At 42.0% G+C, this 17,339-nt stretch overlaps 1 protein-coding gene across 1 annotated transcript in view; it reads left to right on the plus strand.

Annotated features, from left to right (window-relative positions):
• The first annotated feature begins 1,974 nt into the window (after window positions 1-1,974).
• The window catches only part of vav2 (vav 2 guanine nucleotide exchange factor), a 193,024-nt gene continuing 177,659 nt past the window's right edge, over window positions 1,975-17,339 (plus strand). Inside the window, exon 1 of the mRNA XM_078286765.1 lies at window positions 1,975-3,145. Within this exon, the coding sequence (XP_078142891.1) occupies window positions 2,942-3,145 (204 nt within the window). The 5' untranslated portion in view covers window positions 1,975-2,941. The remainder of the gene's footprint in view (window positions 3,146-17,339) is intronic.

Consider the following 17,339-nt stretch of genomic DNA (forward strand, 5'->3'; position numbering starts at 1 on the left):
TTTTTATTACCTTTCCTGTACTGCCTTGTCATTGTTCTGCCAATTGCTGCCATGACACCTGAATTTACAGGATCAATAAAGTGCAATCTTATCTTATCTTATCTTTATAAGTTGTTGTGAGTTCTTGAATGTGACCTGTTCATTTAAGATAGCTTTTCTCTAAAGTATATTCAGGAATTCATGTTAAATCGACCCTAAACGGTACTCACTGAGCTTGAAACTTAATTGAAGATGAGCCTCCTTTCTTTACTGTAGTATTAGTGGACTGTCATTATAGGCTGATATGTGCAGTGGTTCAGCAACATAGTTGAAATACATTTTTTTCTTTTTTATTTATTTATTTATCTATCTAGTGGAGCTTTGCAGAGCACACATGCATTTTTTAACAACATGGAGCTTCAAATTCATACAGTCCCACACATTCACACCCTTGAGCTGCAGTGAAACAGCTGGGGGTTAAGTAGGCTATCTTTCTCTAGTGCACCTAGTTGTTGAGGGAAGGGAGAGTGTTACTCATTCACTTCCCCCACTCAGATTTTTCCAGCTGATCTGGAGATTCGAACAGCCAAGTGGTTTCAAGCCCCCTTGTCTAACCTCTAGGCTACTGTCGCCCTTTTATGTATTTTACAACTTGTACTGGAACTGGTTGCAAGGATGTCATCACTTGATTTATAACAAGGAAGTAGCTTTGCATTTTTCACATACTGAAATACTTTCTGGCAGAGATGTAGCTCGTTTCCAGCCAAGAACAGGTGCCATAACAGCACTGTTTCCCCAGAATAGCCCTCCTTAAACATTTAATGCTTTTAATTTAGGTTGATGGGCCTGTTTAAAAGCTCTAACAAAGTTTAAGTGATCACATGGCTCCATCAGCCAAAATCAAAGACCATTTATGTGTCACAGCATGCATTGTGCAAAGGGAAATATCAATAGCTATTCCTCTGGCTCCAGCATTTTCACATGCCCCAAGACCACAGAGCTTTCTCAGGCTTTAGGCCAGGCTTTGGTTATCCATTTAAAAGTGTAGGCCTATAGATCACTTATCATACACAGACTGCAGTAATAGTCCTATACAAATGGTGCAGTAAGACACTACTTTGTCGCTTGTACACTGAATTTTCTTTCCTAGTTTAGTTTGATAGATTTTTGAAATACAACATACACAAATTCGTAAATAGGTATATTTGTTGTCTATTTTTATGTTTGTTGAGGCAACATTAAAACATTGTATATTTGATTCATTCTTATCTCTCTCAGGAGTAGAGCCATGAATATTGTAATTCTGTAAACACTTTAGGTTTACATACCAGAAGATTAATGTTTTATATTAATCATTCAAGGTTTCTGGCATGGCCCACCAACAATGCTCATGTATAAGTGTTTTATAGATCTGATTGTGCTTATTCTTATTTCCATTGCTACAGGACGGGGCTAACAAAATGTTCTCTCAAGGAACCTCATCTGAGACAATTTGTCTTATATATATACAGTATATAGGCTGAATTAGTGCAGAACTGGACACGTGTTTACACTGAATGTAAAGAGATAACGGTGGGGAGAGTGAAACATTTCATCAAAATAATCATTCCTGTATCATTCTCCTAGTGCCATTTCCTCAAATGAAATAAAAGTGACATTTTACTAGTTCTCTTTTTGGTGGAGGACCCCTGGAACCACCTCAAACCTCAGCCGATGCAATGTGCAGTTCATGCGTCAGAGGGCGCATACACAACTTTTAGTTTAAACACACTGTATTTCCCTGAAACGAACGTATTTTGTGCTTACAGACAATTCACGAGTGCAGTAATATATTCTAAGTTTCACTTTTGCATGATAAGGATCATTCCCACACATGAGCTTGTGCAATCGCCAGATCGCCGAGCGCGCGCCTTGACGTTTGCTCCTCAGATTCAGCTCGGCAGGGAGTTGGGACTGCTAAACATCGCCGTCCGAAAGGGAAACGAGGAGCGCGAGAGGTAGAGAGAGGACATGAACGGAAGGGAGGCAGAAATCACAGAAAAACATAACCAAAAACACGCGTAACCCTTTTGTTGGCGTGCGTAAAGGCGCAAAGCAAATCTAACCGGATTAGATAAATGTGAACATAGATTCTTTTTTCCCCTGGACATGTTTCGGCTGCCGGAGAGAGATGTTTAGAGTGTTATGGAGAGACTGAAGGATGATCACGGCGCTGTAGAAAGGCTGGTCTGTGTGATTTTTTGCTCTGGAGATTACTGGAATTGAATATACGCTTCGCGGTTAACTTCTGGGTCTACTTTGAGGACGAATAAATACAAATGCGGTAGGTCACTCCATGCTTAGCTGAACTACTGAACATACCAGACTCGCACCGCTGTATTTTCCACATTGTATCGTATACGTAGGCTGTGCTACTCAACGACGCTGAAATGTGATACAAGACACTAGTTAAGTCGATACAGGACCACGACCTGCAGCATTCAATGGTTTTATTCGTCACTATTATGACCTTATGGTAACGTCTTTTGGATATGCTGAGGAAACTTTTTTTGAGAATGAAGAAAAGAAAATCCCCGTAGCGCACAGGCTATTTTTTCTGCTTACATCGCCGCCGTCTACTACACGGAATATATCGGAACGAGTTTCAAAATTTCGTCTTTTACAAAACGTCAACATTCCCTTATATCCACTGCTACAAGAAGGAGAAGACAGAAGCAGAGCTGACATGAGTTGGAATGGGGATATAGTGCGGCAACCAAGCCCTTTCGTCCATAACGCGTAAAGTTGCAAAACAGCCTACTTGGTTTCCGAGCTGGTTTTAGTGAATGATTAAGATATCCGGCACCGGGAGGGAACGGACTGCCGTGATTGCGCGCTGGGAACCGCGGTATTCAGCCCCGTGAACCAGCTAGTGAACTTAGTGTGTGTGTGAGGAAACGCTCCCAGTCAACCCAAAGCCGTTATGGAGGAGTGGAGACAATGCGGGCGGTGGTTGATAGACTGCAAGGTCCTGCCCCCGAACCACCGGGTCGTATGGCCCTCGGCGGCCGTCTTCGACTTGGCACAGGCCCTACGAGACGGGGTGCTCTTGTGCCAGATGTTGCACAATCTCTCACCGGGATCAGTGGACCTAAAGGAGATCAATTTCAGACCCCAGATGTCACAGGTGAGTCAGTGCAAACTTGAGCCCACAGAACAAGCAGATAATGAATTTGAGCTCACACCTGTATTTATTCCGAGTGAACACACGTGCTGTTTTTCATCCATCCTCTGCTTCACATTCACACCTGGGAGTGCCCACTGCAACCACAGGCTTCTAGTATTGGTCACTGAGGTGTTCCAGCAGTTCGGGGGCCTTGCCTTAATTGTTAGTTGATAGTTGTAGCCTATTTATCATTCTGACCCCCCACCCAGATTTCTCCAGCTGGTCCAGGGACTCTAACCAGAAACCACCCAGGTCACAGAGCCTCTTCTTGGCCACAGCCCACCACATGGCTACCATGAATTCAGCTATGATAACTGATAATTAGGTTGTTACACAGGCGTTCACAATACATAGTGGGTGCTTTAACATGTGCAAGGCCTGTTCAGCTCTTCTCTGTGTCAATAAGCACGTGTCACCACTGCACACTATTGATGGTACTAGTATGCCTATGTCTCTAACACTGGCTTCTTGTAGGCTGCTGTTGTACTCATAGATGACAGTGTTTCATGTTATTACAAACCGTTTCAATAGTGCAGTACCACTCACCTCTCCATGCAGTTTACTACCTTTGTGTGTGCTTGCTGTCAGGTTATCTCTCCAGTGTGGTATATGAGATGTGTCAATGAAATTAACCGGCAGTTATTCAGTGACACTGAAAGCTACAAGGTCTATACAGTGGGTATAGATAAGAGGCCATTCAGTGATTTGTATTGAGCGAGTTCTTCTCCAGTCAGTCTAATGTCAAGGGGCAAAGGTGCAAAAAAAAAAAAAAAAAACGCTCTTCTGCTTGAGCAGGAAGGGAAAATGAAGCATTTTGAGTTAAATCATTTGCGAAGAATTCTTACTGTTTGTTTTGGGAGTACCAGATGGGTGTGGCTCGCTCCATCGTTCAATATAATAAGTGTCAGAAAGTTTTTAGACAAATAAAGGGAGAATTTTTGAAAGTCAGTGTAGTATGCTGCTTAGCGGTGATGGACAGCTTAATTGACACCCGCCAAATCGGTAAACACCTTCCATCTGGTCGCAGCAGTTTAAATCAAAAGCTGTGAATTATTTGCAAATATGATTTACCCCACATCAGGTATCACCATACAGCACAGTAGGGAGGAAAAGACAAGCTGAAGTTGCTCCTCTATTGTGGCCTTAAGTTTATGTCCTTAGCTGAGGTATTCGAGGGGAATCATCGTCCCAGTATATAATTAGACTTTATCATAACATGGGTCTATATGTTGGTAGGGTTGGGGGTTTGGGTCTTATTTGTCATATGTTTCACTGTCTATGCATGCCCCCTCCCCTTCAGTTGTCATCAAAACTGGTTTATGTTTTCAAAGCCAATATGAGGAAGTGTTTGGTGCCATAGGAAGTTTACATGACCGCAGCAGCGGAGGAAAAGTGGGCTGTGGCATACATTTCTATTGACTTTTTATTCATCCTGATGCCTGTCCTAAAATACTTGTGAGCCGCACTATTATGGTGAGAAGTCTGGGAATCGGCGTGATGAATAGATCATGGTTACCCACTCCGCAGAAATAGTTTTCTTTTCTGCTAGGCTCCATTCTCTGTGCCAGTCTCGGTCGAACGCTGCCTTGTTATGTTTCATAGCATGTAAACTAGGCTTAGAAGACAAACTAGCCAGATGTTGCTGCTAAGAAATGTTCAGATGATTATTGTTATGTCCAGAGTGGTTAGAGTGGCTGTCGTGCCAGAACGATTGCCCACTGACAGCACAATTGTCTGATATTCTTGGCACACCTTCCATGACCCCCTTCTGTCATAGTTGTGTGTGTGTGTGTGTGTGTTTGAGTCTGTGTGTCTGTCTGTCAGCCTTCCTTTCAATCTCTCTCTGTGTCTGTGTTGTTGAGTGTATTATTAGGCTGCCCCTTCTTTTTTGTAGACATTCCTTGCTTCTCCTACGTGGTTTCAGTCCTTCACACTCCTTCCTGGTTGCCACCAGTAGCCTTGACTGATTTGCTCCAGTAGCTACTGGCTTCCATGATTACAAGGAGAACGAGGTCTGGATGGCATGCTTTGATCCGCCCACTAATCCCGTGCTCCAGTCCCACTACGTGAAGCTGCAGCGGGGGTAGAGGTGGGGGAGAGGGGGTGTCCTCTGTGACAAATTGGGTTAAACAAAATCCTGGCAGCAGAACAGGGGTTTGTGATTTATGACAAGGAAAAGGTCGGAGCGCATGTGCTTTAACACTCAGAACACACTAATTCACTGGCTCAGCCAAACGAAACGGAGGTGAAGCAGGGTGATTACATTATTTGCTCTGGACAAAAGTCCTCTTCCCTCAACTGCTCCATTTGCTAGGCGATTGATAGTTTCTGAAATTGACTTGTGTCTCTGAACATGCTTTGCTATTAAAGCTTTGGTCATAAGATCCTCAAATATGTTTGGCAGTGAGAGTATGTTAAAATTGGTTGTAATGCTCTGTGACCTGGCATAGGAATGTAGCTTTTGGCGACACTATAACATAGATGATTACATTCAGACAAAATGATGTGGTTACCCCATTTCTAATGACACACCAGTTCTGTTCAGTTACATCTGCTGCTGTTAACACAGCAATTTGTACCGTCTAATTGCAACAATACATGCACGTTTGGCATTGACCCCTGGTTTGTATTCCAGGTCATTATCATGATCCTGTATAGTCAGTGGCATGGCACTAACACTGCCTGGGTTAGGGGTTAGATTCCCGCTGGGGCTACCCATGGTAAAAATGTTTGCACTCACGCTACTGTAAGGCACTTTGGATATATGTGTCCATTAAATGGCATATGTATTCAAACATTATTCTGTCTCCTCTCAACTGGATTTAATGCCACATGTTGAGTACATTCTCCTCACATTAACATAATGAGTTATTTAAGTGAAGACTCCACTAATCTCACTATAAAATGAATAGTTTGAGATTTTGATACAAGGGCTGATAGTATGTGAGAGCTCAACCTGAGTTTAACATGTATTTTGAGACTGTAAAACATTTGTTTGATTTACTGTACATTTGAATACATCACAGAATCAGAATCAGTTTAATCTGCTATCAAATTGAATGTAAAGTCAGTGGTCTTCAGGTCAAAGAAAGCGGTTTGTGACTGGAAGTTTGCTGGTTTTAGTTCCCGGACTGCTTGGGAAAATCTTGCTCGGAAAAATGAATAAGTAATGCTCTCCCCTAGCATGGCAGCATGATCACATAATTTTTAGTATCCTATTCATATCCTAATTAATATTCTAGGTCAATATTAGATGAATGTAAATATGTTAATGTAGTGTCTTGTAAGCCCATATGGGCTGGGCACCTAACTGGTGCATGACACTTAAATAAATCTAAATCAATCAATCAATCATACTAAATGCAATTTGTGGATTTGTACAACGCCTACAGATCAAACATAACTTACAATGGTATAATGTAGCTAGAATGCAGGTGCACATTTTTGTCATATTAATAACGAGAAACAAGCTGTCTTGATCACACACATACAGTACACTTCCATTGTTCTCTGTAGCTTGTGGTTCTAACGTTGAAAGGCTTTAGGGGCGCTCCGCAGGGTGGGAATCAGATCAAAGTAAGTGTGTGAACCGGAAAATGCCGCGGTAAATTCCAGCCCACCTACTATTTTGAAATGTCTGTGGCCTCATTTCTACTTAGTTTGTGACCGATGTGGGCAGGGGGTGCCCACAGTGCCAAAAGGATACAACTGAAATCATGACCCATAAGTTTTAATTAAACAAAAACTGAAAGCCGTAACAGTAAAAGTAGGGTTTTGTTTGCTGCCAAAAGGGTGTAACTGCACTTACGCCCTTTTGACACCAAGCAAAACCCCACTTTTGACACTGAACAAGCATTGTGGGTAGAGGATTCTAACAGCACTTAGGTCAACTCAAAATGCATGCTGACGTAAGTAATGCTAGCATGGCAGCATGATCGCATCATTTTTAGTATCCTATTCATATCCTAATTAATATTCTAGGTCAATATTGGATGAATGTAAATATGTTAATATTCCCATGAAATACTTAGGCCTATAGATTCAAAATGTTATTTTATAATGTTAGGAGTGTGAACTGGTCAAGATGAGCTCTGGTAGTAAGACTGCTGGTAGCTGAAGTTATCCCTCAGTGTTATGAGGAGTTTTACAGGTCTTTGAATGTGTCCCAGGACACATCAATAAGTGATGTGTCCTGGGACACATACAAAAATGTATTATACTAGCAAAAGGAAAAAAAAGTAGTAGTTTAGAATCAAAAGTAGTTTCTTATGTCTATAGAGGTTTATTAAAAAGGTTTATTTAAAGTTTTTAACAGAAAAAATGTATCAATCAATTTGATATGTTCCATGTAGCCTACAATTTTAAAGGCCTTGGTGAAAGTTGCTGAGCATTACTTCAAGATAAAGATATTCATTCTGATCTTGTTTTATATTTCAGTGTTGATTGAAGTGTAATTGCTAGATTTGTATTAAAATGAATGTGTTTTACAATTGTTTACTTACATACGCCCATATTCTGCATGGCTGTATTGGGACAATATTTGTGCCAAAAAGGCGTATTTCACTCTTTTGCCATTTTTAAAAAAGTTAACAAATATAATTCAACTTAAACTGTAGCAGTATTGTTTTTATAGTAATGCTCAATCTAATAGCACAAAAAGTTAAAATATTGTGCTTAGTATGTGGTAACGGCAGCTGATCCAATTTTGATCAAAATTTGTTTTGGCTCTCCTGTAAAATCTACTATAACACACTTACGCCCCTTTGACTCCAAGCCCTCGATATGTAACTGTATGAATGTGAAGCAGGCTGTTGCTGAAATAGAGCAAGCACACTCAGCAATCTCTCATTGAATAAATAAAGGCTAAAAAAATGTGCATTCAAGCAGCATCACATTCAGCACGGTTACAGCTGAAGAGGGAAATGCAGTGAGTGCCCAGTTGTGCATTGGTCCGGTGTATAATGAGGTAGATTTATACCGCATACAGCGAGATGCATTAAGTAAATTATGGGAACTGGTGTATACACATTTCTTAAGGCTGGCAAGTATTATAGTGTGCGAGATCTGCAGTTACAGATATTGTATGTAGTGGAGGTTGTGCAAAAACAATAATTAATATCAGGGGAACAAATAGTTGGTTTACAGTTCTATTAGCGCAGTCCAGAGATTGTGGTTTTGTGTGGGGGGGCGAGTCTTCTAAGTAGCTCTTGGAGAGAAGCTGTTGAGCTGACCTTTATTTAGACGGTCAAATAAATCCCTGATTGTATTTTTAAAGGCGAGGGAGGTATTTGTCTTTACCTCAAGGTTGTGCAAGTAACTGGATGCCTAATGAGCGCTGGTGTTCGGAGATGCTTCTGAACTCAAAGTGTATGTATCCTGAATGCAGCGCCTCAGGCTGTGTCTGAAAGACAAGACTGAGGTGTGCTCTCTGAAGCCTTTTGTGTGTTGTTCTGCAGTGTTTTTTTTGTTTTTTTTTCACTCAGTCTTCCTCGTTCTTTTTTTTTTTTTTCCCTGTTAGTGAGGTAGTTGTGAATGCCTTTGGGATGACTCAGGCGGATATGTATGTGTGTGTTGTGTGTGCTGCCCTGCTTTTGTTTGTGTATGTAGGTGAAGACTTGTTTGTGTATATCTGTAAGTGTGTGTGTGTGTGTGTGATGTACAGTACCTGTGTTTAGACTGCACTGCTGTTGGCTGGGCCCAAAGCTCTCCTGTCTCAGCTGCAGGAGAGTCTCAGCGCTCCGCAGGACTCCAGGACTCACACAGAGACTGCTGCTTCCACTCACAATAATTGAGTGTCTTCCTCTTTGTCCAGCTCCCAGCAGCAATATCGGTTACCAGCAAGTAACAGGAGATGATTTTCCTTTGTTTGGCATTAGCAAGAAAATGAGTTTTTTTATATTCATACTAGAACTAGTACATACTAGCACCCTGCCTCTGGCAACTGAGGTTGGTAGATTCAGAGGTGTACCTGAAGAACAGTGTTTATGTATTTTTCTGTGCGATTTGGGTGTTATTGAGGATGAATTTTGTTTTTTATTGTACAAGGTATAGTGACCTGAGGAACTCTTCGTTTGAAAAAATGCAAGAGAAAATTTCGGATTTATTCTGGTCTTGTGAAGGTAAAATGTTAAAATGGCTTTTCAAAGAAGAGGTCTTTGTTTTGACTACATTTCTAGAGAGAGCGTGAAAAAGAATACTTAAGCATGTGTAAATATTGTAACCTTGTGGATACAGAACTTGGTTTGTTGATTGTATGGTTCGCCATGTTGGACGTATGTAAGTGATGTCCTGTAGTGTCTTGTAAGCCCATATGGGCTGGGCACCTAACTGGTGCATGACACTTAAATAAATCTAAATCAATCAATCAATCATACTAAATGCAAGTTGTGGATTTGTACAACGCCTACAGATCAAACATAACTTACAATGGTGTAATGTAGCTAGAATGCAGGTGCACATTTTTGGCATATTAATAACGAGAAACAAGCTGTCTTGATCACACACATACAGTACACTTCCATTGTTCTCTGTAGCTTGTGGTTCTAACGTTGAAAGGCTTTAGGGGCGCTCCGCAGGGTGGGAATCAGATCAAAGTAAGTGTGTGAACCGGAAAATGCCGCGGTAAATTCCAGCCCACCTACTATTTTGAAATGTCTGTGGTCTCATTTCTACTTAGTTTGTGACCGATGTGGGGAGGGGGGGGGGGGGGGGGGGGGATGGTGAGTACTGTAGAAAACCACCCCTCCTTCCCTCGGGGGTAATTTAATCTCGGCGTTTGGTCTACTGTTGACCCGGTGACCCCGCGCCTGCCGGATGCAGGTAATACTGCTAATGGAGCTCGTTACCAACACTTCCTGGGTTGCACAGCTGAGACAGAGCCGCTGGAAGCTAATGGGATTGACAAGGAGGGAATGGGTCGAGGCCAGGGATTCCCCAACCTTCCCAACCAAGCAAAGAGACCCCCATACTGAGGTCACTAAAATCTTTTTAAGCATGCGAATTGTGCATTGACATGTCTGGAGTCGGCCTATAAAGTAGGGGGGGGGTGTCGAAATCCCTCTTGTGTAAACTTGTCAGTCACAATGCGTAGCAAAGCAGTGTGGCTTTCACAGTGACTTCTGTGCAGTTCAGGAGCTGCTGGCTGCAGTTTTCAATTTCAAAATTAAGATAAGCTATTACACACTACCAGTCAAGTTTGGACACACCTGATTGAATGTAATATGCTTTTCATTATCTTGAAGCCATTTTGATCTAAAGGCTTCTGCTTAAATGCTTGAAATGTGTTTCTTAGACAAATATAAATAGTGAAGTTGATCCTATGTATGAATTTCTTTCCAAAGCCTTTGCCTTTCCATCAAGGCAAAGGGTGGCTACTTTAAAGAACCTAAAATATAAGAAAGTTTTGATTTGTTTAACACTTTTTTGGTCACTGCATATTTCCATTTGCGTTAATTCATAGTTTTGATGTCTTTACTATTACTCAAAAATGTGAAAAATAGTAAGAATAAAAAAAAATGTGTGTGTCCAACGTTTGACTGGTAGTGTAGTGTAATCCCCTCTCATGGGGATTTGCTTGGTCTTTTTAATGAAAACTGACATGGAAATGACTCAATGAAAAAAAAATACACTTGCCAGAGGCTAGGTGGACGCTATAAGTCCTTCTGCTATAGTAATTGTATGCCACAATATTAATGTCCTCCATTCAGTGCATTTACCTGCCTTGATTATTTTCCATATACTCGCTGATGCTCTGGTTAAGGCCATGTTTGCAATAAGATGCTTACATGCCTCTTCATATCCTGTTAGCAAATATCCCTTTATTCATTAATTAACACAATATTTCATTGATCCCTATAGGGAAATTTTAATTAATTTAATCTTCCTCCCCTCCACATGGAGGTCAGAGTGCAGAGCCGGCTGCAGAGCAGCAGCCTGGAGCTGGTAGGGATTCAGTGTCTTGCCCAAGGACACTTCATTAGGGCGGATGTTTGCAGCCGGGGGAGCTTGAACCTGCTCCTCTGGTTGAAGGACAGTCTCCAACCGCTGCGCCCTGTGGCCCGCATATAAATATTCCGTCGGAAACAGAACGGACACAGACTGCAAAACCAACCGTGAATGGGAAAAGGGCTTTTACATGCTTTAATATCCCAGCTGTTAAAAATACAGATTATTAAAGTTTCTTATAATATCGCCTACTACTGTATCATGTAATTTACACCATTCACATCACCTGCATCTCATTTGTTATGTTGATACTACTATGCCATTTTTTGTTATCACTAAAAAAGTGCACAATAAAACATAAATAATATGCTTTGGATAAAATCCAGGCAGGAAATGTATAAGAAACAAAGAAGCTATACACTTAAAAAAAAAAAAAAAAAGTTTGTTATAATCAGTGCTTTAGTACTATGAAAAAAGACCTGAGGTATAAGGTAAGGCCTATATGTCAATTTCCACTTCACTGTATTACAATGTAAACCTTGGCTACAATAGGCTACAACAAATATTATGCTGCTGTCTTTCACATTAAAAATGATTTATTTTGACAATTTACATCAATGCACAGCAATACACAGCCCAAAACTAACGAGACAAGTGACAATTAAAAAAAAAACTTCCAGGTTTATAAAAACTGCCAAAGTGGATCTGGATCCCCAGTGCTTGTAGCCAAGTCTTAACATAGGACTCAGGACTCCAGTGCTTTAGTGGAGTCCATGTTGTTTTATAAACATCAGAGCAGATACATGCGGGATATGAATGTGTGAACAGAATGGAGTTAGAATCAGATTTATGTGGCTGAAGCGGTGCTTGCATTCAGCCAAGTACAGAGAACAGTTGATAAGGAGTTTATGTCCAGATGGAACTTTTTTCCCACTAGAGTCAATGAAGTCTAAATCAAAAGTTTGGAACTAAAAAGTAGAGAGAGCCCCCCCCACTGCATGCCTGCTTATAGCCTAATCGGAACATGAACTTCTCCTGTCTATTATAAATGAGATATGCCATTTACTTGTTCCAACCCTTAACGCAGAATACTTGAGTATGCTGAATAATATCACAAAATTAATTAAACATTGTGGCCTGAGAGCTGTCCCTTCCTGAGAGCTGAGTTTAGAGCAGCTAAGAGGTGCAGTCAGGCCTGTTTCATTCCTCGGTGTCGTCGTCGCAGAACTTGTCTGTGCAGATGTTGCGCGCCTCCCGCAAATGAGGAGGGACTTCTGGGAAAAGTCGGGTGGCCGACCTCACTTCCTGTCACAAAATCACAACAAACAAGCTTGGAGTGCTTTGAAGAGAGATCAGCAGAGGAGATCTGCCGCTGCTGGTCTATGATTCAGTCTCCTTCAAAATTGTGTATGCAGAAAATCTTGTAGTGGTCAAATTAGAAATATATCATATAAAAAATACAAAAAATCTATGCAAATGCAGTTAAGTAAATAGATAAAAATAAATGATTCAGTAATAAAATCATTGTAAAATAGTAAAATAATGATAATATTTCAATAATGGTGACTAAATGCTATTCTTCCGCCAAGCAATATAGTTCTCCAACCAGCATGACTGGTGACTTTTGGTTGGTCCATTCATTCATATATATATAAATGAAAAGTTATGTGATCACTGGTGTGTATTTTACAATGGCTTCACACATGACTCAGCCAATCAGAACTGAACACCGGAACTATTTATTTCATCGTGTGCCTTTAAACACACTCAGTAAAGCCTCAGGAACATTCAACTGTCTGTTCCCTCTTTCTTTCTTCTCGCCACATTCCTAAGGGAAATGCTGCTGCGAGTCTGAAACGTGAGCCCATGCAGTGTGTGTGTGTGTATGCAGTGTGTGTATGCAGTGTGTGTGTGTATGCAGTGTGTGTGTATGCGGGGGGAACTCCGAAATGAACGAATCTTTCAGGCTGTCAGGCAGGGAGAATTCAGGTGATGTCATGTAAAGGCAGCACACAGCGTCTCTGCAAATTCAATAAAGAGCGTTTCCTTGTCAGAGTGCTGAGCTGTTTTTGTTACGGAGGGTACAATTACCTTAGCAACAACACTGTAACTTCTTACAGTACATCCAGTGGATACTAGGATCAATCTGACATTATCCAATCATTACCTGACCAAAGTAAAGGCAGCGTACAAACAGCATTCTGCCACTTTTGCCGCTCCGCCAGATAGACAGACAGACAGACAGGCAGACAGAGAGATCATGGAGCCTTATGGACGCCGTCTGATTTCTAAAGAGGCTCCATCTGTACAGTGGTTGTTGGGGGTGATTAGCACGGGCATGCTGGGGAATGAAGCCTGACTCTTTTTGGAGCCAGCCATGCTCTGCTGGGCGCCGTCATTCCACAGAGAAAATGAGAAAGAGGAGGCTATGGTCCTGTCTCTGAGGAGGCGAGCCAAACAGATGGCAGCATCTCCCCCCCTGCAGTTTCCTCTCGCACTAGCCCGCTGAAAAAACGTATTTCTCTTGTTTACTGTTTTGTTTTTTGGGATTCTGTGGCTCTTTCTTTTTTGGGAAATCGGTAATCGGCTTTCTTCTCAGGTCTTGACTGGCATCCGTCTTCTCCAGCCACAACAGTCAATAATGACACTTACCCTATTACATCAACGCCTGTCATGTTGAGCGGTTGTCAGAACGGTATTGTTGCTGGGAGTCTAATTTGGGTTGTTGTGGTGGTAGACTGATTGTGGCTGTTTCCTGCGGTAGGGGACAGATTAGGATCTGGATTGTGCTCCGGGGAGAGGCACACAGCAGTTCCCTTCCCCCCCCCCCCCGAACACCTCCACTCCCAGCTGCACACACACACACACACACACATAACTAATACACTAGCAGCCTCTTGCTGGGGGAAAGATAAGCAGCTTCATATTTTCTCTATCTCTTTGCCAAAGGAAACAGATATTATTCACTCCTGTGACGCACTGCCTGGTGGCAACTAAAAAACACTGAGTATAGGAGTGTTTATGTGTTGCAGTAGCCATGGATTTTTTGCAGGCCTTGCCATAGCAGCGCCACAAGAAGCGCCGATATCCCATTACTGACGCGTATTGATCATATCACATAATTGGCTGCGGAATAGGAAGGGCACAAAGGTAGGGTTACAACATTAGACACAATCCCGTAAAAGGCCAGTGCTTATTGATCTTTTCCACGGCTCGCTCTCTTGTTAATCATGCAAACAAAGTGGAACAGCGTGTTGCGGGTAACAGAGGGCGGAAGGGATCATTTCCTCCTGCTCCACCTTTAGCTCAGTGTGTGCTGCCTTGTGATCCGTAGATTAAACTCTTCCCAGTTATAGGCTCGGTATTTTTATTGCAATCTCACTCAAACACATCTTCAATCAATTATTGTATTCACACGCGTTACGTTCTATTATTTCAGCCATATAATGTTGTGCTTTATACACTGCGTGACCTCTGGCCCGTGAATTTCATTTTGATGTGTGATTGAATCCGGTTATATCCACTGAATTCTGTAGCTGTAGTCTCTGTGTGCTTATGTACAGTTACACTTAGATTTAAAGGCATACTGAGCAGGATCTTCCCCCTTGAAATAGCATAAACTCATCCAAAAATTATCGTACTCAATCATTACTTATGACCCATTGGTAGTCTGTGACAGCATCTGCTTTCTGCTTGGATTCTCTTATTTCTGAATGTTCGGGACGTTTCTGGGTGTCAACCTTTTAGCAGTGGGTGTGTCCACTTGCAACCAAAACCACTGCTGAATCCTTTTATATCTAAAAGCCACGCTGGCTACTGTAGCGGTTCAAACTGAGTTCTGGTCAGAGCTAGTGTGTGTTGTGAGCTGGCAGCTAGCTTGTTAGTGTAGCTTTGTTGTAGCAGAAAAGCTGATAGCTAAGCTCGCCGGCAGCTACCTTTCCAACAGAAAACAGACCAAATCTGCGCCGCTCTTCATCCCCATCCTCTCCTTCAATACTCACCAAAAGGTGGAAGCCAACCCCAGATTCATTCTCGTTTAGGATCGAGCCTCGTCTGCTTGGCGTTTCACCTCACTGTACTTGCATTTTGTATCATTCTGGTAACCGCGTTCAGGGGGCGTGCGCTTCGCGTCTTGTTGAGCTAGGGAAGAAACTTTGAAAGTTGTGTTTACAAACCACAACCGGTAAAATCCTACTCAGCCTGCCTTTAAGGAAATCCCCACATGAAATTTATCTGAGGTCTCATCATAAATTAAGAAATTATGATAATAATAATGTTATCCTTTATTCATTGATGTAGGGAAATTTTCTTTCCACCCTCATCCCCCCACAGGGAGGTCAGAGGTCAGAGGTCAGAGGTCAGGTACAGAGCAGCGTCTGTGGAGCTGGTGGGGATTCAGTGTCTTGCTCAAGGACACTTCAGCAGGGCAGATGCTTACCAACAGGGACTGACCCAAAGTCGTGCAGTTGAAGGTCTCTCTAATCATTACGCTCTCCTGTTTCCCACAGAACAAAACCACGTAGTTAGGTGGTGCTTTGGTAGAAATAAATCTGTATTCTGGAGGGTGCAGAAAAACCCTGATACCACTCGCCCCCAGAGCCCTTAAAATTCTACGTCTAACTTTTTCTCATTATTGTATCTCTGAAATAAGTTCCCTTCTTGCATTCTAATGAAATTCTAATTGTCACAGTTAACAAAGGCCACGTCAGCTCGACTTCATGCTTTTATTTCATCTGCTTTGGCAGTTAGGTGGCTGACTTTGCCAAGAAATCTCACAAAATCCTTTCTGGTGGACAGGAAAGTCTAACGCATAAAAAGCTGTAGGAAGGAAAATAATGAAACAGGCCAATAGGAAACACTTGATCGCAGCTATAGAAAGCGGTGTTGATGATTGCTATCAGTAATTTTGGCAAGCGTTATACTACAACTGTGCCAGTGCTGCTCCACTGGAACAGTTCTTCAACTTTAAATGTATACTCGTATTGTGTTTATGTTTAGTCTGCTGTCACACAGCATGTCCAGTCTGCACTGCATGTGAGGTCCTGGTATCTTTCGTCATGCACTGAGTGTGTCAGTCCTGCATTGTGTAACTGTCTTGCAATGCGTCAGCACCAATGGACTAGTTCAAATTTCATGTGCACCCCTTGTACTTGGTTGATTACAATGATTCTAATTCTGATATTCAAAGGCAATCTTACATGGATTACATGGGTTAGAACAGAAGAAGCTGAAATTTGATGATGTTTACACCTCATTTCAGCATTTCCAGACAGGAGTCAGGCAAGTCTACTTTGCAAATTTCAGATGACCTGACATTGTTTATTTATTATATGCATGAGAGCAAGCAGGAAAATTGGCATGAGTTCTTGAGGTTTTGTGGCTGAATTTCATTTTTTGAAAGGTGCAATCTGTTGTTGATCATAGTCTTTTTTAGGGGGGGGGCCCATTGATCGGGCAAAACGAGTATCTGGTGCGGATATTGTGTTTTTTCCCCGAGTACAATTGTCATCCACTCATTTTGGGCTTACATCCGTGATTGGAGAAATTACATGTTTTCATTTGGTGTCCCGGGTACCTCTGCTGTTTGACATACAAAATTAGTGTGGAAAAAAATCCACACTGTTACCAAGATAGAAAGCAAAATGGGGATGGATCAAGGTGGTGTGTTCTCATTCTAGATTAGATTAGATTAGATTAGATGTTCTTTATTGTCCACAAGGGAAATTTGTTTTGTTCAGGTCAGTATCATACTAACAGACAAGACAGTAAATATATAAAATAAGTAAATAACATCACAGTAAAAAAGACACCACAGTAAAAGACAGGAGGTATGATTCTAAAAGATCTGCTAATTCTGGGAATGTGTGTGTGTGCGTGGGGTGTTAGCACAACAGTTCTTCCAGGCGGAGGGGGCAAGGGGGTTCCGGGGGGTTATGTTTGTTAAGAAGCCTGATAGCAGAGGGGATGAAGCTGGCCCTGCCCCTGTTTGTTTTGAATACAGGGGCAGCATATCTCCTACCAGAGGGCAGGATCTGAAAGCAGGTGCTGAGGTTATGAGTTGAGTCCCTCGCGATCTTACTTGCTTTCTTCACCGTCCTCTGGTCACAGAGCCGCTGGAGGGTTGAGCACTGCTTCCCGCAGAGCTTGGACCCCAAGGTGATCACCCTCCGCAGTTTGGCTTTGTTGATCTCTGAGAGCCCCTCATACCAAG

The sequence above is a fragment of the Centroberyx gerrardi genome, chromosome 2 (assembly GCF_048128805.1).
Source record: "Centroberyx gerrardi isolate f3 chromosome 2, fCenGer3.hap1.cur.20231027, whole genome shotgun sequence".
NCBI lineage: Eukaryota > Metazoa > Chordata > Actinopteri > Beryciformes > Berycidae > Centroberyx > Centroberyx gerrardi.